Genomic DNA, 23,835 nt, shown 5'->3' with positions numbered 1-23,835 from the left:
TTGGAGCTGGGTTTTATTACTGGAGCGGAGAAACGCACGTGCTTAGCGCGTGGGTTTTTTGTCGCGTAGCGACGGGCGCAGAGGGCGCACGGGAGACGGGCGCATAGGATCTGGACTGGTCGCGCGCGGGGAGCGGCTCGAATGTGGACCAATCTAAATCCTCCGCGTGGCTGGTTAAGTGGGCTCCGCCCGAGAGCGGCAGTGACGTGGATCGCGAGCTGTCCACGCAGAATCCGGGGATGATCATCTGTATCGTCCACTAGGCCCATCTGAGGGCGGCGTGGCGGCCTGCTGCGGCCTGGATCTGGAGGACGGTGAGAGGCCGGGGCAGGAGGCCTGCGGAGCTGGTGCGTCGTCGAGGAAGTTGAGGCACGCGCGGCGGCCGCGGAGGCAGGCGGAGCCGGCGTCGAACGCCCGTGCCGCCTTCTCGGGGGCGTCATAGGACTCCAGCCAAATGCGCGCGCGGCTGTTGGGCCGGCGGATCTCTGACACCCACCGCCCCCACTTCCGCCGCCGCACCCTCCTGTACCGCCGCCGCTCCACCGCCGATCCGCTTTCCTCGCGGCCGCGCTGCTCCATCAACAAAAAGATAAATCGCTCATCTCACACAGCACTGCGACCCCTTTTTTACCGGACAGGCATGAGTCAGGCGGGACCCGCACACCTACAGTAGTCCCCGAGTCTCACTCACATTGAGCAACAATGTGCTCGTGCGAAACCAAGCGAGCTACGCATAAAGGACTCCTTTCATCGGTCCATCACGGAACGCTGCCTTCTTATCTAATCGTGAAACCGGTAGATATTTGAGTACTTCTACTGATGGCGTGGGAGATTGGTCTTGTTGCTTCATATGGACCTCTTTATAGACACATGCTTTACTTGCTTTGCTTGTTTGTTTTAAAAAAATGTTTTTAATAAAATGGGTTATCCATATAAAGTGTTTATCCGAATAAAGATATGGAGTACTTCGATCAGGCTTATTGATATATGAATTCAAACAATAAACTCTAAATGTTATGGCTTCATTTCATTATGCCCCTCTCATTTTTTTTGAATTTTATACATCATTTGTATTCCTTTGTCGAACAATTATTGCAAGTGATGTTAAAATTAGGGTGGGTGGATCATAGAAAGGTGTAGAATTTAGAGCTAAATAGCACATGTTAAAAGTGCAAATTTAATTAGTTCATGGAGGCACATTTCAATTGAGGCAAAAGAATGTCAAAGGATGGCAATAGTGGCCTTAACTATAACAGTCCTTCACGCAATGGATAGGTATTCTAGAACTTCATTTTTAATGAGTGTAATTGTTAATAAAATTGAAAAAAAATAATTGAATCTTTGCATGAATAGTAATTTTTAGGAGAGTAAAATTAAAGAATGATTTTTTTTTAAAAAAAAAACAAAACTAACTTTCTCCTTTCCTCTCTTTATTCCATCAAAGAAAATGAAAATAAAATTATTTTACCTTAATTTTTCTCTTTCTTTATTTTTTTAAATTACCATCATCCTGTAAATAATATTCTTTATGAGGTCTCGTCTTTTCAAACGATGCATGAATCACATGTTTTAGAAAAAACATAAAAGAAAGCATATTAGAATCCAATCAAATAAAACAAATTTGTCGAGTTATTAACTTATTTTGGTATTAAAAATAAAGGAGATTCCGACTTTGCTTTGGTTTCAAATCGTGTAAAACGACAAAATTGATTCTATATGTAATGTATAAAGCTATGTATTTATATATTTATTAAAGAGGGAAATTTTTTACCATATTATAATTTTTGTTAAAAATTTGAAAATATATATATGTTACATTTTTATTTTATTAGTGGTACTGGTCTACTGGAGATGTACACGCCAATACATTTGCAACAATATCGATTCATCACCATGGCACTCTTTCTCAAGAAAGAGTGTAATGGTCATTGATCATCGGCTGTGAGAGCGCCAGAGTGACCTTGCTACCAAGAAAATCCCATCTTGCTCTCTGACTTTGAGTTCTCACGATCAGCTTCTTCCTTTGCCTAGATCGGCATGCATGACTCATTCTCTAGTTGCTGCCGCAGCTCATACTCAGTCATACATTCCTCCGGCTTGTGTCGGTCATGAACATCCTCATCAATATAATTCAGAGGAAATGTTCTCTCCAAGCCAGAGCAGCGGTTGACAACCATGATGCTTATAGTGTGTTCTTTTATTATTTTAAAAAATAATAAATAAATAAATAAATATTAATTTTTGAGAATTACAGAAACAGCTATATGAAGTGTAAACAATTAGAATATTGTTTACATAATAGTACAGCATAAACTCAATTCCACTGGGCATTATTCTACATACATCACTGGGCGTTTCATTGCGGAGCAGAGGGAAGCTGTTGGATAGCAGCCAGCGGGTTCACTTGGACAGAGAACGCCAGTCGCCAGGCATCAAGCAGAGCCCCTTTAACAACTGAAGCTTGTCTAGCGACCAATCTGTGTGGTTCGCAAGGCGAGGGGTCAGTGATGGCACACTAACGAACTTGTTGAACCCATTACGTAGCCTATTAGACTAAAATTCACTAGCAATTGATGTGAAGAAAATAGTAACCTTACCGCTTCAGCGTAGTAGTTCTGCGACGGAGAATGTAGGAGGCTAGAATGATCAAGAAGCCAAAGAGCAAATTTTTCCCACGAGGAAGAACCAGCTGAATGTTGCCAACTTTGATACCGACTGTATCAAACCACCAGAATATTTGATCCGCGATTTTCTTGCTTGGATGAGCAGTTTTTAAAGAATTCGCTATCGGTTTGCTCTCGTCGAATTGCAGCTCTTGTATTCTTGCTTTAGGGTAGGTTTCATTTCCAATTTGCATGGATCCATTGGCAGAAGACGAGTGTGCATGGTCTAGCCTTTGAGCACTTAGCAAAGAGTGTAACCTCCTATGCAAGACCTGCAAAGGATGAATGATGAAAACTTTAATGGATTTTCTAAAGAAAATTAAAGATGACACTGCGAAAATTATCTAATACTTTTCGCAGAGGCATCTCTTGCCTTCCTATGCCGTAATTCAATTTTAATGAGTCAGGAAAGGGCCTTCCAAGTATGAATCTAGGAAAACATACGAAAAAAATCTCAGGATAACAATTAGTACAATCAATACACCCAAAAGGACCGGTGGTGAAAGTATACGTTAGCCGTTGGGCCTTCCCAGTATGAATCTAGGAAAACATACAAAAAGATCTCATGAGAACAATTAGTAGAATCAATATACCTAAAATCCTTTCGCCGGTGGTGAAAGAATACGTTAGTGGTTGGGCGTATAAAACTAAAAAGCCTGCTATCTATAAATAGGACCATAATTTGCATAAAATTAACGACTTCTATGATATCATTTGGGTTTTAACTTTTAAGATCAACTAGATTACAGAATTTACTGAATTGCATGCATCAACATGCAGAAAGCCGATATGACTTGAGATGGAAATCTTACCTGACGGCTCTCTTCAGGCAACTCTGCTTCCTCTGTCCAGGATATTGCAAGGTTAAGATTATGAAAGACTCGCCCAAGAACTGTTATGGTATAAACTTCAGCAACCGCCAAGTACTTTTCAGGACTCATTACAAGCTGCTTTGGGCTTCCTTTATCAGAACATTGAGGTTCTGCATCTGTCAAAATGTACATTTTGTCATCCACAAGCTTCCATTTGCTGAGGAATTCCTCAAAGATTGACCCAAGGTTGGATGTATATCCTTCAGAAATTTGCATGCACGCCCTACAAATCATTGCTATATTGCTTTATGAAAATACAAAATAGATATATTTACAAGGGAACTTGTCTAATGAAGTTACCGTATATCAAAAGGTTTATAGTATTGAGAAAACAAGCTCAGCCAAGTTCAAATATGCACAAATCAGATATTTACAACAATCAAGAGAAGCAACAGATTAAAGACAAAGCCAACATAAGTTTTGCAAAGTATGAATGGTGCAACAAAGAACTTTACCCTGTCAGAAACACTTGAACAGGTATAGCTGCAACTGAGCCAAACAATGTTCTAAGCTCAACAATTATTTCTTCTGTCCTGCAGAATTACGAGAACAGGATGCACAAGAATCAGTCGATGTATGAAGAAGGGTTGAATAATTTGGAAAACATATCATCCTTGAGGGGAAAAGGAACAGCATAGTAATGTGGCAGCTGCAGAGTACTATGGTTAGACCAGACTTATGGTGGAATGCGCTTACCTATAAAATGAAGTAGGAAACATGTCTCTCTTGTATTTTATCATATAACATGCATCCAGACTTGAATACTTGTATGGATGCTGAAACTCCAACAATGCTGCTCCGAATTCTTATTTTTGGATCCTTATTGTCCTTTAACAAGAGCCAATCAGTTGGCCTCTCTTATTGAAGATATATATATATACAATTTATTTTGCACATCTTATCCTTGAACATGATAATTTCAAATGAGCATACAACTACAAGCCAGGTGTCACCCAAGAATGTGAAATCTTCTCTTATCCCATCATTTACTTATAAAAGGTCATAAGTCAGGGTCATCTTTTGTCATTAAGTAAATTTTATAGCTTTGTTCCTTTAAATACAAATTGATCCACTGTAACTATGGATTTTATTGGTCATTGAGCACATCCATCTCTCCAAATTGTTGTCCATATCGTTGAACATCAAAACCTGTTCTTATTCTGTCAATTCTGGTTCGCTATTGCTAAAATCACACAACAGATAATGATTAATCATTCTTAGTTCAAATTAACCTAAATTTTTGCACTTTTAAGGTATGGTTTACTAAGTCCAAATGGCATTGTACTGAAAGAACATGTGGAAGTAGAAAATGAAAATTACCTAAATTGGTCTAGGAAAAGAAAATCTTAGAAATGGGTTGTCAATTTCATTCCGCAATTTGTGATTGTTTGACAATGGAATATCTTGGGATTATTATATTTATTTATAACTAAAATGAAATACAAGTCTGCAACAACATTTCTTAGCATAACAATTACAAACCTTTTCAATTGTTTCATTGACTGGATAAAAACCATACTGGCTGATACCAAAATTTCATCTGACTGAACATCATCTATTGCATCTTCAAAGGGAGTACATAATACACGATGAAGAATTGAAGCAGCAAGGGTTGTTGCCTCCTCAAACATGCAACAAACAAGATAGCTAGCCCACGGAATAAACAATGATAAGCACAGTTTAACAATATCATAATCAGGTTATGTTGATAAACAAATAATAGCATAAAAAGTTTGGCAAAGAAGCAACATTGAACCAAGCATTGAGTTTCAATGCTGATGACCTCAAAAATAGGGATTACTAGTAAGGGCAGTATGCTATCAGATATTTTATCAGCAAACAGACTTGAATAATCTTTTTTGAGAATAACATCGCTGATAAATAACTCATGTAAAACTTTGCAGATAAATTAACAAACAAACTGTAAAGGAAGAAGAGAACAATAGACATCTTAAAGAACAACTTAACATATTATACTCAGAGATTAATGATCTATAAACATATCCATTCTAATTTAAGAAATTCAAGACTTTGGTGATTTTATATACCTAAAACTATTGCAGAATAGTCTTGATATGTTCAGTTACTAATCTCCTAGTAGTTCTGATCTGGTATCCAAGGAATCCACAGAATTAAGGACTTTAGTTAAAGGATATAGATTACAAGTAAAATCTAAAGTGTGGAACTTTCTACTCAAATTCCACATAGATCACACAGGATACAGTTAGCACAGGCATTTAGAGATAGGCACATAAATGAAATTACAAAGTACGCAAAGCTTTTATGCTCACTAAGGTCACCATACATCTATGTATGCATGTACACATGTATGTGTGTGTATAGTAATACATATAAATAACTTTACATTTCCTCCCATATTGAGGATAAACTCAAAACCCCTATTATATAATAAAAACAGTATATAAGCTAGAAAGAATATATCCTAAGATAGCTTTACCTCTCAGAGATGTCAATTTCGTCCCATATTGCAGAGACAGAAAGAAGAGCCATCACTTTCTTGTGTCCTCGCTAATCCTATGTCTCCCAACTGAGATCACCCGTCAAGCGAGATAAGATTGTTTGTGGAAGTGTACATTTGAAACGAAAAAAGATGAAAGAGAAAAGAATAAAATGTCAAATATTTGTCAGTGTGTACTTTTACAATTAATTCAATGACCCGAGGTATGCAGACATTGATATTTCTATATATATTCACCCCAAAGTATTCTGCCATGCATGAGGAAGTACTCCTTTGGAAAGTCACTAAAATAACCTAATAGCGTGTATCAATGAAAGTGAAGCGAATAACAGAACAAAATATGTACTTTATTTGGCCTCTAAGATTTGAATATATTTTCACCTTAACAAGAGCATCTACAAGATGTCCCACATGACAGATAAACATGAGAGAAAATAAGCATTCATTTCATCCAAAAATTTAACCCACAGATTAATTCAATTTTGAACCCCTTTTTTGTGATTTAACATAGTCTTTTCAATAAATTTTCAAGTGTTTATAGCAGCATATATAATGTTTTAACACATTTAATTCATGCACAAGGTCATACACGAGAGACCATTTTCAATAATTTATAGGAGCATATTAATGTTTTACACATTTAATTCATGCACAATGATTTATAAGAGAGATTCAGAATAGATTTACCCACTTAAAAAGTCTGCATAATCGACATTAGTATAGCTTTAAAAAATCAAATACAGCTAATATGTAATAGAAGTATCAATCTTGAACTCCACCTATTCGAGCATCTAGTCCCCTAATAAATCCCAATCTTTAAGGAGTAAAGGTTACTAACATCATTATTCAAATCCCCAAAATACAAGTGTTCTGATAATACCGAACACTCAGACCACTTTAATCTAAACGAGTATTAATCCAGAATAGATGATCATTCCACAACACAAACAAGAATCAATCTACCCTAAACAACTAATATTAGTCAAGGCGATCATTCCACAACACAAACAAAATCCTTACCCAAACAAGTCGTAGTCGCAGCCAAGCACCGAACTTGGGAACGGAGATAGCGGAGGAGGAAGCGTCAGCAGCAGCAAATGGCGGTTGTCACCGGCTGGATGCTACCGGGAAGAGAACGGTAACAAAGAGAAAGGGAACGACGCAAAACCGGAAGCGAAGGGAGAAATCTAGGGCTGCGGACCTACGGTCCGTTTGGTGAGTAAATTAGACCATACGAATTATATATACAATACCGTGTAATCGAAGTTTGAAAAGTTGTTAGATGTCAATGTAATTTCTTCTTCCTTTTCCCTTTGTTAGAAAAATAAAACAAGACAAAATCTTTTTTTATATATATATTTTTTTGTCTTTCCTTCTCAATTTATGTGAGTTAAGCCCTCGGGATTGGATGTCGCGATCAGTAATTCAGCTATCATTCTTGTAAAATGATATTTAATAATATTTATATTTTAATATCATAAAATTATTAACATAATAATAATAATAATAATAAACTTCAAAAATATCTCTTACTTTATAAAATAATCTAATTTAGAGGTCAACAAAACAAAATAACCTAAGTAATAGAAACTATTAAATCGTTTGATTTGGACGTTGAAATTAATTTTCTAAAACTTATTAATTGCACAGAATAATAGACACTTGGTATCAAAAACAAATCATTTTGGGAAAAAATTTGATAAAACATTATTGATAAAAACTAACTTACTCTGCAAAAGCTAATAAAAAAAAAAAAGACAAACTTCGATATGATATATTCCAGAATGATTTGTGCTTCCAAATCATAAGATCGTATAATCATGATTTTACAAACTATAGTTAAAACCGAATGAATACTATTAAGATTAATTGAATTATTTCATTACATCAAAAATGTTTAAAACAGAATTAAAAGTAATTACACATGTAAATGAATAAGTAATTAATCAAGAGAATTCAACTTTACGCGGTCCAACCAGAAACTTGTTCCCATAGCAAAATATATACTCGTGCACGCCCAAGCATGAGTAGATTTTTCAAGTTATAGTGAAAAATACGACACTTGGTTCACTATTCATTCAAGAAAGCAACAGTCGAATAATCATCAGGATTTCTATTTTTGGCATTAAAACCTTCCAGAAATCAATTTTCAATTTCCACAACAAAACATCATCTGGCGGTTGCCCGGGCATCTAGTTTTTTCGCAAGGATTACAACGTTTAAATTCTCATAGACTCATATTCGAGCGAAGACGACAAAGTTTGCAACTCCAACTTGCTCTCAGTTTCGCTTTTTCTGTGTTGCTCTTTCGGTTCCTTAGTTAATCTTAGGTTTCGGCCTCCTTGGTCTTAGCACGAACCAGAGGATTACAAAAACAACAATGAAGGCGGGGATTGTAGTAAGGTCAAACTCGATGCCAACTTTTCTTTCACGAGTGCAATGAATCGGATGCAGTGCAGCGATCGTTGAATTGACATAGTCTGTGAACCTGCAACAAATAATGGTTCAACTCAACAAAATCTGAAACGATTAGAAAAGTGAAAGGGATAGCTTTCCTAACATTAATGGAATAACATCCAATATAAATCAATTGTAGTCGAATTAGAAGGGTATGTAGTTGAGGATTATAGTACTAGATCTTCTCAACTAGAGAAATCAAATAACTCGCCGTCATTTCGATAATTTTGTGGCGTTACTTGGAACAAAGTCACAAAATAGAAATAAATTAAGTTCGTTCTTGTGTTGATCACTAATTTAAACCAATGTTTAAAGGCAAATCGAACAGAGAATTTATTGACATTTTAACAGGCAAAACATCAAAAAGTGGAGGATATTCTGGATTGTGATGAAAAAGAAATTAACATGAAAATGTACCCTGAAGATGCATCCTCGAGCAAGGATAAAAGCTTCACAGCATCATGATACCGAAGCCCACCAGATATTGTGGAAATCTAAAGTAAATAAGAATGTTAGATGGGAAGGAAAAAAGCATTAATATTTGCTGGATACTAGAAGATTATAGTCTCACTCTTCTCCACAATCCGACAATTGAGTTATATTTGTCCACCAAGTTCCGTTCCCTAGTCTTGAATAACTTAAAACTCTGTGCAGCTAAGTTTCTGTTAAGGTCACATGAAATATACCTTCTGATGAAAAGAAGATAACCGTAAGCCGTAAGGGAATTCTGATATGAGGATACAGGATTAATTGGTGAACGATGATGAAATAATTATCAAAGTTTCACAGGTAAAATATTGGAATAAAAAGAATACATCCAAAACTGATGCCTGTATTTTCCCCATCAAAAACATGGCATTTGGTCAAAAAAAGAAATGGTTAAAGAGAGGATACTTGTTCGCTCCATAATCAAGCAATATATGGCCGCATTAACGGCTTGTATAGATTCTTCAAGGGCAGTGACGATATAGCTCCTGGCAATCACATCAGATTGAAACATAGAAAGATGCCAACCTTGGGAAGTGATGGACAGTGGATTACAACCAACAGACCATGTCCAGTCCTATTAGATTTCAAAACAATTAAAAAGAATAAGTTGATTAAGAAAAACAATTCGCAAGAATGTAAAACATAAAAAAGAAAAAAAGGCACTTCTACGTAATAGGAAGAAACTAACATAAAAAAAAAAAAGTTTTAGTATCATACTGAATGTAGGAGGATTCAACAACATATGCAAAAACCTAATAAAAAAACAACATTGTACAAATGATGAGAGAGCCAAAAGTAGAAACAAGCCAAGAAAAACAATAATCACTAGGCAACGTATTGATAATTTTAAGTGGCAAACCTTGAAAAAGAAAAACAATATAAAGTTTCTATTTCTCATATAAATTGCTCAAGTCTGAGGACCATAATCTTTTCACCAGGATAATATGGAACAATCGGCAAGGAAGTTTTCCTATTGAAATTACACCCTCATTTCAGTGAAAAACTCTCAAATACAAAAAAAATGAAACATGAAAATGATTGTCATCATGAAACAATCTTTCATATTATCATTGTAAAGCAAATTGGTCGGTTCAAATAGCTGGATACATGGATCAACAACAACAATAACCAAGCCTTATCTCACTAGGTGGGGTCGGCTGGATACATGGATTATCAAAAAAAAAGAATTGAAAAGCAGTTTGCACAGATTGTTCACCAACTATATTTTGTTAGCAACTACTCCAAATTCAGGATAGAACTAAATGGAATTGGTAAGATTAATTAATGGTCTTCCATCAATCAACTAATAATACAGTTAGTTAACAACATGGTCAGCCAGCTTAATCAATGCAAGGAGAAACAAATGGCAGAAAAGTTCAGATGGAAAAAAGAAAAATCCTAAAAACTATCATAATTTCAAAGATAAAAGTGGTTTATTGAGTAAACCATAGCAAATCCAAAAAAAGATAGAACCCAAGCACATTCATTAATGTTGTTCACAGATATTACATATGCATAATTTTAGAAATACTTGTTACTTGCTACACCATGAAAAAAAAAAGGAAAAGGGACAAACCTCAATTGCAGCTTCATGAGCCTGACTGTAAACCAGATGAAGAGGAAGCAAACCAGCCAGGTGTTCAGCAGTAGCAGCAATAGCAGCTTTTGTGGGCCACCTTCATTAAAAGAGAAACATACATATATGGACAACTACAAAAATAGGTTACAATATTCACTACATTTAATCAAGCTATCAGAGAAGATAACCAAAATCATCATCAAAGTTGCCATTCACAGTTCATATAACCAAAATCTACATTTAATACTTTTAGCTTCAATGGGTGCAAATAGTGTGTATACATGCTACAGATTGTGATTTATATAGAATAATTGGTAAATTAAAGGCTGACTGTTATCCTAAAAGCTCAAGTTACAAGGAAAGGTGTGATTTTATATACTTATGATTCATGATATAGGATCATAATCTAAGCTAACACCATTTTCCCCACAAGCTGATTAAATTTGGACTAAATTGAGGGAGTAGAGACCAAATCAAGATCACAGATTCAGCAAAGAGAAAATTTTTAAAAGACCAGGCGAAATGGTACATGTAGTTCTTGAATTCATGACGTTAGCTTTGATACAATGTTAGCATTTCATTGGGTGACAACCTTTTAAAAATATTGAGAAACTAATGAAGTGCCCAACTTATAATTTTTTTACAGGATAAGCAAAGATGATCTAACAATAAACACGACTGACCTCAAGTCCCATACCAGTGACCGACCATTACACTGCAAGTAGCTTTCCCATGATGCTGCCTCAGATTGCACAACAATGATCATGTCAGACAAGGCTTTTGCTTGATAGTGCTTGTCCAACAACAATGGATCACTGTGTATGAACCAAAATATTGGAACTTCCAAGGTTGACCTAATATTTGAATAAGTACCTGCACATGCAATTACACAGAATCAACAAAAAAAAAAGTCATAGGTTCTGACTTTTGCTGATTGGTGAAGAGTATCACTGTAAACTAGAGTTGTTTCAGTTACTACCTCCAAACAAATTATAGGAAACGGGCAAATAATTAGAATTCTCTTAACTAGCTTCAGCAAAATGATCTGGCTTTGATACTGAAATACTAGCATTGTACAAAACCGTTTCACGAGGAAATATTCATGTGCAACTACAAGAACCAAATCAAACAGTGCTTTCATTGATACTTCACAAAAAAGATTGAACCTAAACAAATAATTTGTTTGTAAACGAAAAAAAACCTAGACACAGTAACCTTTTTTGAAAGAATTTGTCAACTGACCCAATGTTAGAAAGGAAGCCTTGAGATGTCAGCATACCCTTAAGTGAACCATGGTCACTCAATCTCTGCAGCTGATGCTGAAGAATGGACGAATCAAGATAGGAGCGAATAGTTGACCTATAAGTTCCATTGACAAGCAAAACTGGGACCACTGCTGCACGTCGGGCTACAGAGAAGGCCATTACCAGGGAAGGATCATCTGACAGTGATAACCTACAGACCATAATAGTTAATACAACTGCAAAATCCAAATCTTGCTTGTCACTCAGAAGTGTATCTAGACTGAATGAACAGGAAAGAACTTGTATGAGCTCTGTTAATACTTACAGGTGTTCACTAAACATGGCACTTTGAGATGCCACAAGAAGCGAAGAAAGTCCTTCCCTCAAAGTCTTAAGGTTCACAGGCAACTGTTTAATGCTCCTGAGTTTCTGTAAAACAATAACATTGGAAAGGCAGACTACAGAAAGGCAACCAAAAACCTAAAATTAATCAACTACCTCTTGTGAAATGAAATACAACTGAAATGATATTTTCTGATAGTAGTGATATGCCCTGTCTGCAATAGAGGGAGCCATTATATGCCTCATAGAACCCGATAGTGTAGCACCAAGATGAGCAAGAAATGAATCACGAGCAACACTATAATTGTGATTTTCCTGCTCAAGAAAATTGCAAGGTTCAATTGCAAATGAAGAATGTTCATGAAAATAATCCATTTGTGTGATGGAAAATAAATTCAATAGATGCTATGAATCTCAACTATTTGCGGTCACATACATATATCTTATCCCAATTAGGGAAATAAATACAAAGGTTCTAATAACTGCTAAGAAGATTTGCAATGTTACTGTGTTAACCTCATTTATCTGGCTGAACAAGTTCCAATTTTCCATTCTCTTTAATGCATCAAGAGCTTTTTTATTGTGGGTCTCATCAAATTCTTCACTATTATAGCCTTCCAGCTCATGTTTTAGATCACGCATCCTCTCGTCAAGCTCTGTTAGTTGAATCAAAATTAAATAGTTAATGGTGCAACAAATCATTCTCAGCAGTTGAAAAAGCAAAATAATCTGTCATGAGAAATCTGCAATTTAATGATTAATTACAAGTGAAATAAGGTTCAATATCAAATTACAGAGTTCAGAAGTACAGCTAAAGGATTCATGTTTAGGCAAATCACAAATAATAAAAACGCAAGGACAAAAGAAAAAAAATATCAAAATGCATAGAAACGTCAACCCAAATAAATTTAGAGAATGAAGAATCACCAATAAGACACCACAAAAAAAAATTGGGTTTGCTATCTAGAAATAATTCACGCAAAAACATCTTCAGGAGTAAATAGGAGAGGAATATGGATACAAACCTTCACAAAGGGCAAGTTTGACCCTTCTTCCCTTGCAGTGCTTGAAGGCAAAAACTTCATATATATCGATTTCTGCTAAAAGAATGTCGATAGCTTGGTGATCCTGCAGCACAGTTTTGACGTCATCAAACTAATATCAGTTATCCAAATGATTCAGGATAATATAAAGAATTGCAGACCCACAGCATGCAAAGACAGGAAAAACACCTAAAAACTAAATGAGTGAACATGTATGATGGTGAGTGAAGTGACTTAAAATCAAATATGAGAAAAGAAAGGCAAAATTGAATGCGATTGTATTCATCAATGGGCAAAAAATTACATCACCAAACGATGAAAATCTTTCCCTGATTGCATCTTGCAACTTATCTTCAGCTTCATCTTCTTTAATTTCTGCAGTGGACAAAATAATAGGTTAATCTAACATAATTTTAAATAGAAAACATATGAACTTGATCTTTCCTTATTATTTCTATCTATAAAACAGATTGCATCCTAAAATGATTTTTGCATTATTTGTATCAAACTACCTGAATATCAAATTGATCCAGTGAACATTCACAAAAAAAAAAAAATTCATGCATCATTAACATGTGAAACCAGCACAAGTGATTTATTGTAAAGTTCATTCTCAGTTGTATTAGATCTCGAGAAACTAAATATGACAATTGAGAAGAAAATATTGCACAAGCCATGCAATTAGTATAAACTGCCTCAACTGAAAATGGCACAGCAAAGAAAAGCTCAGAAAACTAGAACTTCAGAAGACATGCCTGCTACAGCACCAATAGTCTTCTCTACGTTTGGTAAACTAAGTTCCGTACGAACACCTTCCCCGCCAACAGCTGGACCCCAGGAAAATGGCCCTGAACTCAAGTCAATGAATGCCCATCTGGAAAAAAGATACGTGCAGCAGATTAACCACCAATGATCAAATTTGTGGGCAAAAGTTAAAGGGAAATACCAACCTATCCTGGCCAATCCATGTATCCGTAAGACATTCAGAATTAAGACCCATCAAGTCGCCCAATTTTAATTCTTTCTCAAAGATGAAATTCACATCATTCTTTGTCTCATGCAACATCTAATAAGTGACATGAAAAATAATAAACATGTCATGCAATATCAAATGGAACTATTCTCGACAACTGCAGATCTTCAATACCTGAACTGCTTTGTTCTGCAAAATCTCAATGTCATCCTTTCCTTCATTAATTTTTTCAACATTTGTCAAGGCATCAATCCATTTCTTTGACCATTCTATCTATATCCGACACATAAGAAATAATCAAGTGTCAGTCTCACAATTTAAACCTATATAGAACCAGCTCGTCATTGAAAACCTATCAGCAACCAAAAGAGAAGTCACTAAACATAAAGTTGCTAGGAAGGCAGAAACATGTTTAAGTCAACATTGACTAGGATTTACTTTTCTCTCCATTTACCTTTGCACCTTCCACTCTAATAGAAGTGGCTATTCTAATTATAGAATCTATTGAGCTCCACACATCTATCAGAGCATCTCATCTCTGCTATCAACTTTTCGCTTATGTTTCTCAACATGTTCCATAAAGTATAGAGGACCATCACCATACCACAGGCTATAAAATTTTCCTTTTAGCCCCAAAAGTGCATGATGATCACACAAGATTTTAGAAGCTTATCTCCATTCTAATCATCCATTGGCACCTAATCAAACTAAACCTGATTTATGCTTTCACATTATAGAAGTAAAAAACAAAGTTGTACTTATCTCTCAAAGTAGAATAATCCCTGTATAAATGCAATTTATGTAGAAAAGAACAAGAATCTGCTCAGATCTGAATATGTAATGGAAACATCATACTAATGAGAACTTACAGTATCTGTATCTTGAGTTGCAGTCCAAGCAAAAGTTGAAGTTGGATGACTAGAATACAGTGGCTTTTTAGCCTTGTCAATTTCTGCAGAGCCAAAAGGATTTTTCTGAGAAAACTTGTTATAATGAAAAGGTTAAGAGCTCATTTACTGCTCTCTAGATATGCCACAAAAAGAAACAATTCTTTATCTAAAGTACAGTCGAGAAAGGCAACTAAACAAATTTAATCAAGGTATAAATTTTCAGGACAGTTAATCATATAGATGTGGAGTAAATATCAATGAATGAGAAATCACATGCCAAGATAACATATATAAGTGTGTCTATAAGCATATACAGGAATAATGTTTTTACCAAAAAAACATAAAATGGCAAACATGTCAACACTTGTTAAATGCTAAACAGGAGAATTTCACAGTTTCCAGAAAATGCACCAGCAAAAGCAACATCTTCTAGCAACAGGTATAAAAGTTACTAGCATATAGGAAAAAAAAGATGTAGTCATAGTTGAACCCGTTAAATTTTTCCTAGGTACAGTTATCTTTTAATCCAGATGCAGCATTTACAATCATTAATCAACTAAACGATATTTAAACTGCTTTTAGATTGATTGACTCTAATCAAACCAGCAGCAATGACAGATAATTTGATAAAGTGTGTAACAGCTTCTTCATGTTCACCTTGGTTTCTGTTATCAAGTATTAAACTAATGTGAGCTTATGTATGACATTGGACTCAAATCAATTTTCATAGCAGTAAAGTTTTCTTAGATCTTCTCCTTTTATACCTCCCCTTTAACCATTTAATCTAACCAACTTGCCTTTGTAATCATATTACCTATAAATCTCCTTTAAAAACTTTCCACCAATATACCACCTTTAATAATTCTCTATCATTATTATTTGATCAATAGAAACAATTCCTGTCATATATATTAAATGAACCCATGCCATATTTTTTTGCCATGGTCAAATCCAACCACATCAATGTTACTAATAATCCCATCCATTAATAGTCGCTAACTACCTTAACTTTATAGTTATCACCAAAAGGCACATTTCAATCAAATTGACTAATAAGGAGCTCCTCTTCACTTTAACCATGCTTCTTTTACTAACAATGCCTTCATGAATTATCCTTCCCATCATACCAAAATCACCTCCTGCCTGAGAAAGGTGGATGCAGCTGCAAACTGGCTAGCTAAATACAATAATTTTCATTTCACTAGTCCTAGTAATTTCATGTCATTCATCCTCATGGATAAGAGCGTTGAATTTTCAATGGACAACCATTGTAAATAAAGCTTTAACTAAGAAAAGGTTTGAAAAAGATCTCCAATTTAACAAAGAAACAAAATTCATCCATCTTATCACATGACGCCAACTTAAGATGATGCCAACTTACCAAATTAAATATAGATTATGGTCATGGAATTGAAATACATTTTGAAAATCCACAGCAGCAAAGATAATTCCATTAACTAATAATTAAATGTCCAATTTTTTAGGTATGTATAATGTTCCTCAAATTTTTAACTGTAAAAGAAAGTTTGAATTTAAATCAATATTAAATGTGCAAAAAAGCGCAAGTCAGAGGTTATATAAAGGTGATGTAAAAATATTGTATAGTGCCTTCTCTATATGCAAAAACTTTCTTCCCACTTTGCTTGCAGGGTAAGATTGGATATTGACCATTCCAATGACTAGCCTTATTCAATGAACCCTATTGAACATAGCAAGTCACATATGAGTTATGGCTCGCTAGAAGGAAGGAATGAATATATTAAGGTGTTAAGTTGTGTATGGTTTGTTGTGTCGAAGTATGTATGGAGGAAAATATAAGAGAAAAAAAAACAATGCTTAAACATTAGCTTTATAAGGTTCAAAGACTGCTCTTACTCCACACCCTATGACATATTCAGTGTTACCCTCAAACCTCCAACTTCATCATTATGGACCTCTAGGTAATCGAGTATAATCCATCCAAACAACTTGACTCCGTCGAGTCAACTAAGCTCTGTGTTCTCCATATACACTCTGCCATGTCTTTGCACACTTGATGCACACATCAAAAATAAACATAGATTAAACCTAACTTGAACTCTTTGTCAAACACATCAAAACCACATGGTCGAATCTAACCATTTAGAAGCATCATTGCACTGACAATTATAACTTAGCTCTAAACTTTTAGCAACAGCCAATAGCAACAGAAATTTCAGTTTAACTAGATGGAAGTTCAAAATTGAAAAAAAATGACATCCATTATATTAGATAATCTGCTTCTCTCACTTCATGTAAACTTAGCGCGTCATATTCAGGAATTGTATATATTTTAAAGCGCGATGAACTTTTCAGTTACTATGAAACTAATAATATGTTTTTCTAGAGTTTTCAGTTCAACAATCAATGATGAAGCAATTGGCAACAGGGAGAACAAAATAATACACTTGCAAAGCATGCAATCCAGCATACAAAAGCCAATCATACATATGCAGACGCTCATGGACACAGCTGACATCTAAAACAAAGTCACAAAGAAAGGCATATCAATTTGACATGTGAAATACTACAAATGCATATTTCCACATCAGCATGGCACTAACAGTTCAAGAGGAACATATATCTAGCTATCTACATGAAATATTCATGAAAAACAGTAAAATCTAAAAAAAATACCAAGGGAAATTTTAGAAACTTTATTTGATTTGAGTATTTGGTCTTGTAGTGTCTTATTCTGCAACAAAAAAAAAGGAAAACTGGAGTCAAATGCTTGGTGAGAAGAATCATTGAGCACAATGGAAGAAAAAAGGAAGAAAACAGCATACTGCATAGATTTAGAATAATGTACTTAAAATTAGAAGTCAAAGAGATGAAAGAACAAAAGAATAGCATAGAACTATGTCAACAAGAATGCAACCTATTCTAAAATATAGGTCATTTCAAAACGAGTATGTGAATAACCTAACGATGGATTGAAATTTCATACTATACCATGCAAAGGGTTCATTACTTTAAGGTATGAAATATTACAGACCGGCCTATAAAGATCCAAATCTAAATCCAACACTTCTAGATCCAAGATGCCAAAAAAAAGACTTATCGTTTGTTGAAAATCTAAGGTAAAAAATATATATATAGATTAAATAATTATTAAAGCTGTATTCGTGAAATTTTCCAGTATGATAATGAGATTATATAGATGTATAAAACTATAAATATACAATAACATATAAATAAATAGAATATATACTATATGTTTTCTTTTAAATATAGCAGGTAGGTTTGATGGATTAATTTAGCATCCAGAACAAACACATGATATAACTTTTAATGAAAACCCAGTAAACTCACTGTACCTCTTTGAGAAACTTGATCTCTGGCTCAGATAAGCCTCTCCTGCAAAAGACAAAATGGTTCTAGTCAAACAAGAGGTATTTTTGAAGCACACAAACAAATGTCGTAGCTAAGGATCAAGAGAAAATAACCAACAATTGAATGATTATTATGTAGATTTCAGAAATAGTATTTATTATTATTTGAGGGCAATTAGGTAGCTTAACAGATAATAACATGAGATAAAATAATTAGGGGTAGTATGAAGGATGAATGATTCAGTGGATTTTTTTTTTTAGTGATGTAACATTGTATAGAGTTCAATTGGATAAATTTTATCTAGCTGATTCAAAATAGTCAAAACAAACATAATTTGATGTAGGATGATAATGATTGTGTATATTTTCAATGCAAAAAAAAAAAAACTGACTACCCTACAATTAGTCCAAAACAAAAGCTAAAAGTGAATTCCCAGCAGCTTCCTGCAAAAGAGATGCCATGAAATCTAAATTGGAGATTAAACATGATCCAAAATTAAAAGCAGCAGATATCAGATCTATGCATATGAGAAATTCTATCCATGCATCAAGTAGAACGAAAAATGAATAATATTAATCCATACAACTCTTTGGTTTTGCAGATATAGAACCCTTCTAGCATTTAGCTATAATCTGGCCAGCAGCCTTCGATTACAAAAGGATCGTGTTGTTTGCTTGGAATTTCCTTGTAAGTCTAATTTGTAAGTTAACTTTCCTAATAAACTTATTAATTTTAAAGGTGTTGTGCCTGGTGGACCTCATAGAACAATTTTATAGGGGAATGAGTAGTTTCCTATGTTGTTGACAAGACCAAATCAGCACACGTCCTTTATTAGCCCAGCTTGATGCTTTGAAAGATTCAAGATTTGTGGATATAAAATCTTAGGTTTAGAAGAGTTTTCTATTTCCTTAAGCTTCACAGATAGAAAACATATTAAAACAACTCCATAAGCATGGTGCATAATATAATTGATCGAGTCAATTTCCCTGCCAAAAGAAAAAGTAGAATTATCTGCAAAGAAAATAAAGACACACATAGCTCTACTGTATCAGCATTCGAAGAACATAAAATGTTTGCCAACTCAGACAACAATCTAAAAAACCTAGAAGAGATGCTGAATTGGCAGATCTCTAATGCTATAAAGGAAGTTTTGAAAATAAACCTTTGTGAGAAATCTTCACTGGGATCATGCACAAAACACATTCTTTACTGAAGAGGAAGTAATTGTCTCCAACTTCAAACTATGTTTTTAAATTGTTCCAAAATCATCTTTTGCAAAAAAAAGTTTTTTATCAATCACGCAGAAATCTTTTTTGCAAAATAAAAACATTGAAAGAAGCAAAACCTAAACATCACAAGTGAACATGGAGGTTAACTGTAATTCTAAGTTTGGTCCAATTCCAAATGCCACAAAAAAGCACAAGGCCTAACGCTCAAAATCAAATACAACAAATATTTCATTAGTACACAATGATAGTTATCCAGGTAGAAATTAGGAGCTTAAAGATTACTCACCTATAACCATACTGAAGTTTTCTATTCTTCTTAGGGTTCAGAATGAAGATATTATATGCATGATCAATCTGAAGATACTCAACGAGAGTTGAGAAGACGTACTCCATTCTATCCATATCCACTTGCCAAACAACATCTTTGTCCTCCCTGAGAAGATTGCAAACACACTAAAAAGAGCTCCGAGTACATAGAAAAATACCATCATTTTCAAACTGAATTATAAGCACTTATTTCAGTAAAGATGTTTAACTACTCAAATTTTTTAGCATAGAAGTCAATAGAAGAGTTTAGATAACTCTCAGATTCTTTATTGGAACACTGAACTATAGGACCATTACTGAGACACTAAAGTGGCAGCAACCAAATTTATTTTAGGTTCCTTCAATATCCAGGTTAAAGATCTAATGAAGTTACAAAGAAGAATTAATAAGAGAAATCATTCTGGGAAATAAGGAACTTCAAGTTCTTTTAATTAATTGTGTTTAACTAAAAAAATAAGAAACGCTAAGAAATTCATTAAAATATTAATAGTGATATTGTAATCGCTACGTGATGAGTTTGTGAAGTTTCTTGTGAAGGGAATATTTAAAAATCTGTTTCACCTGGAGTAACATAATTTATAAAACTTCAAAACCCATGTTTGCTATAAATTGATAAAAAGGATATGACTGTACATCATGGTTGCAGATTTCGGCCTAGGCGGCCCCTAGCCGAACCGAAAACCCTCTAATCAGACAAAGTAGGTGTCACTATTTATGTGTGGTCCTAGGCACTAAATAAGCGGCATGTTCGGTCTAGGCGCTCAGGCAATTTTTATTTTTTTAGTTTTGGACCAAAACGGCATCGTTTCAGTCCAGTTTAATTTTTTTTTATAAATATTGATGACCTAAAACGACACTGTTTTGGGCCGTAAACAAGTTTTACAATGAAATTAATGTCTTCAAGGGAACTTTTCAAGTGGATTTGAACTTCTTTTTGTCTTCCAACCTAAAAAAAGTTTAAAAAAAACATAAATATTAGTATTGAAAAACTAAATATTGCTTCAAAATAATTTATAATTATAAATAATACCAATATTATTAATGCTGAAATTAATATATATATAGATATATATATAATTTAAAAGTACTAGGCACCAGTCGAGCGCCTGATTGGCGCCTAGCACTTTTTGCAACATTGCTGTACATTGATTTCCCATGGCAACTACATTTGATTCTTCTTTCATTATCATCAAGTCATGTTTGTTTGTCTTTAATATGCACCAAACAAAACCTAAGTATATTTTATTTTTCAATTACATTTTATTTTCTCTCATGTGAGAACAATCTCAATATATTAAGGCAAACATACACCATAAAGATTATATTCTAATAAAAAACTTATTATTTTTAATTAATTTTATACTCCAATAAAAAAAATCAAGAATATTATTAACTTGGGCATCTGAAAAAAAAAAAGTGGCATTTAGATTACCTTACGTCCAAGGGAGTCTCCTTACGTGAAAGAGTCTTTACAGCATACTCAAAGACAGAAGTAACTTGCTCTCCCATATGTATGGCATGCACGGTGAAACTGCATCCACATAAAAGTATCGTGATCAAAATAAGAAATTATGCTTGTAACATGCAAATCATCAATTTGTACAAATCATGAAAGAGTTGCATTTCACTTGTAGTTTATGTGGCTGACAAGCGGTAGATGATGGCGTTGAACTTTATCAATGTTGATCTTATAAAATGGAGTAAGAACTTCACCAATAGGTGGCACCCGTGTATGCTCAAAAATGTGGTCAATATTAGTAAACCATCGCTCTAATTCTTCAGAGCCAAGCTTAAACTCTGTAGTAGTACAACCATGATATTATCCAGAGACTAAAATAAGATGTAGTTCAAACTAATAAAATATATAACTAAAAAACATACCATGGTTTCCTTTTCCATCAAATCCTATGAAAATAAAGTTTACTGGGACAGGGAGGTATATTGAATCAACCTCTGAGAGTTTTAAGAAATTTGCAATATTACCTGAAAATATCACATAAAAAAGAAAATTTTGATACAGAATCTTCAGATAACTGCAATTACCAAGAAACTAATCAAATAAATGTGATCACCAATAGACCAACAGATATGAAGTTAGATATACAAGTCACATAAAATGGTTGAAGAACAAATGCACAATAACAATATTCCCATAGTTAAATGCATTTCCACCTTATTGTTAGATTACTTTATGTTTACAATTAGTTCGCTCTTTTTGAAGCATATATCAATAGCACATCAAGATTACATAATAAAAACTGAAAAATAAGCATGGATATTTTAGCAAACTCTATGATTGTAGAATAAATAAGAAAATGTGCCAAGCTTTCCCTCAAGTCAAGTATCAAGGGGTAATAAGGATTTTTTGATAAAAGGTATATGCTTTGCACATATATATTTCAATGCGTGCTCAAAAGTATGGATATAAATTTTCAATATATGTACTCTGCCTGTACATGCAAAAGGAATTTGACTTTGAGTACTTTTAAAGCATGAAAGCATTCAGTTGGAAATCAAATTCTATGACCTATATTCAGTCGTGGGCACCAATTATGCTTTATCCAAACATCAATCTGATTATTCTAACTGTAACTGAACTCGAAGTAGTCATTCCAACAATGTAAAAGCATATCTGTTAGGCAAGCCAAGTGCTAAAATATGGAATAGGTTGATGGCTAGCACATTAGAAATATAGATTATCATCATTGATGTCTTTAACCTCAAGTGAAATTGTGTAAGACATGCAGATGCATGAGTGTTAGTTTATACTGCATTTTACATAAGTTTTATGAGCAAGCGAAGTATTTACAAACTGCTTATTTTTGTTCACAAACAACTTGGAAAATGATTCTATATGATACTCCCTTGGAACATAGGCAATGAATTGAAAATTTTAATAGTCCAACATTTATAGTGGTTGCCTGTAAAAAAAGGTAGCTAATATTTCTCTTTTGTTTTTTCATGTTAATTGTTCTTTTCAATATCTACCATAAAATAAAAATAACCAAAGCATAAAGGAGAGAAGAAGTAATTACCTGAATTTGTGTAATTTGACACTGCCAATTTACCAGATTCAGTAGATACTGAACTTTCCAAATCATCAAAATCTGAAATCGCAAAGTCACATCATCAAACAGAAAATATAGATGATGACTGAACTTAGGGGACAACACACTCGTCATTAAAGAAAACATGCATTTATCCCGACCATCATGATCAGGGTACTACTACAAATCCAGTTTTATTCATATATTCGAAGATTATAGGAGTGACGGCTTTAATTCCTTACCACCACGAATCACAGATTCGCTCCAGAATTTACTCTTTCCTTTGAGATTGAACAAGGAGAAAACTGAAAACTTTCCGTTTCTTCTCGATTCCCAAGGCGCCGCTCCCACGTCGACTAGTAACAGCTAAAAATGCACCCAGCACAAAGTATGAGAACAGTTAATAGCTTCTAATATTCTGGTAAAAACAAGTTAATTATAGATCAGAGAGACAGTGGCAGAACCTAGAATTAACACCCACGATCAAAGTTCAGCAGAATAGTAGAAAATGCGTAAACCATGACCAAAACTAACCACTTTATGACTGTTCCAGGATCTAACTGGAAAAAAAAGTAAGGATCGAAATTCGATAAGTGGGCAGAAATCTTAGTCTACCGGAGCCTCACCAGTAGGATCAGGATAAAAATCGGCGAACAAACGGAGAGGCGAAGATGGCTCGAAGTTCGCGGTTTGGAGGAGAGATCCATCGGCAGGATCAGCCGGTGGCTAGCGCCGTATCGATCGCTCACGAGGGAGGTGGCTTCGCCTCGTCGTCCTAGGTCTAATTACGAAACGAGGTTATTTTTCACTTTGCCTCTCATTGTTTAGTTTTTAATAATTTGGCAACTAG

At 34.5% G+C, this 23,835-nt stretch overlaps 3 protein-coding genes across 3 annotated transcripts; all 3 read right to left on the bottom strand.

Annotated features, from left to right (window-relative positions):
* Positions 1–243: 243 nt before the first annotated feature.
* Positions 244–579, bottom strand: LOC122048723 (ethylene-responsive transcription factor ERF017-like). The gene has a single exon (XM_042610257.1). The coding sequence runs from the start codon at positions 577–579 to the stop codon at positions 244–246; it is 336 nt and encodes a 111-aa protein (XP_042466191.1).
* Positions 580–2,190: 1,611 nt separating this feature from the next.
* Positions 2,191–7,268, bottom strand: LOC122047276 (protein APEM9-like). The gene is made up of 7 exons (XM_042608443.1): positions 7,035–7,268; positions 5,994–6,083; positions 5,018–5,182; positions 3,991–4,068; positions 3,476–3,758; positions 2,598–2,935; positions 2,191–2,477 (listed from the first exon to the last, which is right to left on the bottom strand). Exons 2-7 carry the CDS (start codon positions 6,044–6,046, stop codon positions 2,357–2,359), a joined length of 1,038 nt encoding a protein of 345 aa, XP_042464377.1. The 5' UTR covers positions 6,047–6,083; positions 7,035–7,268; the 3' UTR covers positions 2,191–2,356.
* Positions 7,269–8,112: 844 nt separating this feature from the next.
* Positions 8,113–23,793, bottom strand: LOC122047275. Its single transcript, XM_042608442.1, has 25 exons — positions 23,612–23,793; positions 23,228–23,351; positions 22,974–23,045; positions 21,820–21,921; positions 21,567–21,735; positions 21,371–21,469; positions 19,898–20,044; positions 18,367–18,406; positions 17,687–17,744; positions 15,011–15,093; positions 14,316–14,414; positions 14,119–14,234; positions 13,924–14,042; positions 13,473–13,543; positions 13,151–13,253; positions 12,642–12,781; positions 12,282–12,440; positions 12,109–12,212; positions 11,819–11,994; positions 11,223–11,412; positions 10,537–10,636; positions 9,366–9,534; positions 9,043–9,125; positions 8,889–8,965; positions 8,113–8,502 (listed from the first exon to the last, which is right to left on the bottom strand). Exons 1-25 carry the CDS (start codon positions 23,690–23,692, stop codon positions 8,331–8,333), a joined length of 2,853 nt encoding a protein of 950 aa, XP_042464376.1. The 5' UTR covers positions 23,693–23,793; the 3' UTR covers positions 8,113–8,330.
* Positions 23,794–23,835: the final 42 nt, after the last annotated feature.

This window comes from Zingiber officinale, chromosome 2B (genome assembly GCF_018446385.1).
Source record: "Zingiber officinale cultivar Zhangliang chromosome 2B, Zo_v1.1, whole genome shotgun sequence".
Lineage (NCBI taxonomy): Eukaryota > Viridiplantae > Streptophyta > Magnoliopsida > Zingiberales > Zingiberaceae > Zingiber > Zingiber officinale.
Note: the sequence above shows the minus strand (reverse complement) of the source record. Positions and strands in the feature narration are given on the sequence as shown.

Coding starts and splice junctions, on each gene's coding strand:
- LOC122048723 (XM_042610257.1), bottom strand. CDS start 579: ATGGAGCAGCGCGGCCGCGAGGAAAGCGGATCGGCGGTGGAGCGGCGG.
- LOC122047275 (XM_042608442.1), bottom strand. CDS start 23,692: ATGGATCTCTCCTCCAAACCGCGAACTTCGAGCCATCTTCGCCTCTCC. Junction 21,470..21,566: donor GTCAGCCACATAAACTACAA/GTGAAATGCAAC, acceptor ATGTGGATGCAG/TTTCACCGTGCATGCCATAC. Junction 20,045..21,370: donor GAGACTCCCTTGGACGTAAG/GTAATCTAAATG, acceptor CAATCTTCTCAG/GGAGGACAAAGATGTTGTTT.
- LOC122047276 (XM_042608443.1), bottom strand. CDS start 6,046: ATGGCTCTTCTTTCTGTCTCTGCAATATGGGACGAAATTGACATCTCT. Junction 5,183..5,993: donor GAAATTGACATCTCTGAGAG/GTAAAGCTATCT, acceptor TCCGTGGGCTAG/CTATCTTGTTTGTTGCATGT. Junction 4,069..5,017: donor TCAATGAAACAATTGAAAAG/GTTTGTAATTGT, acceptor GTAATTCTGCAG/GACAGAAGAAATAATTGTTG.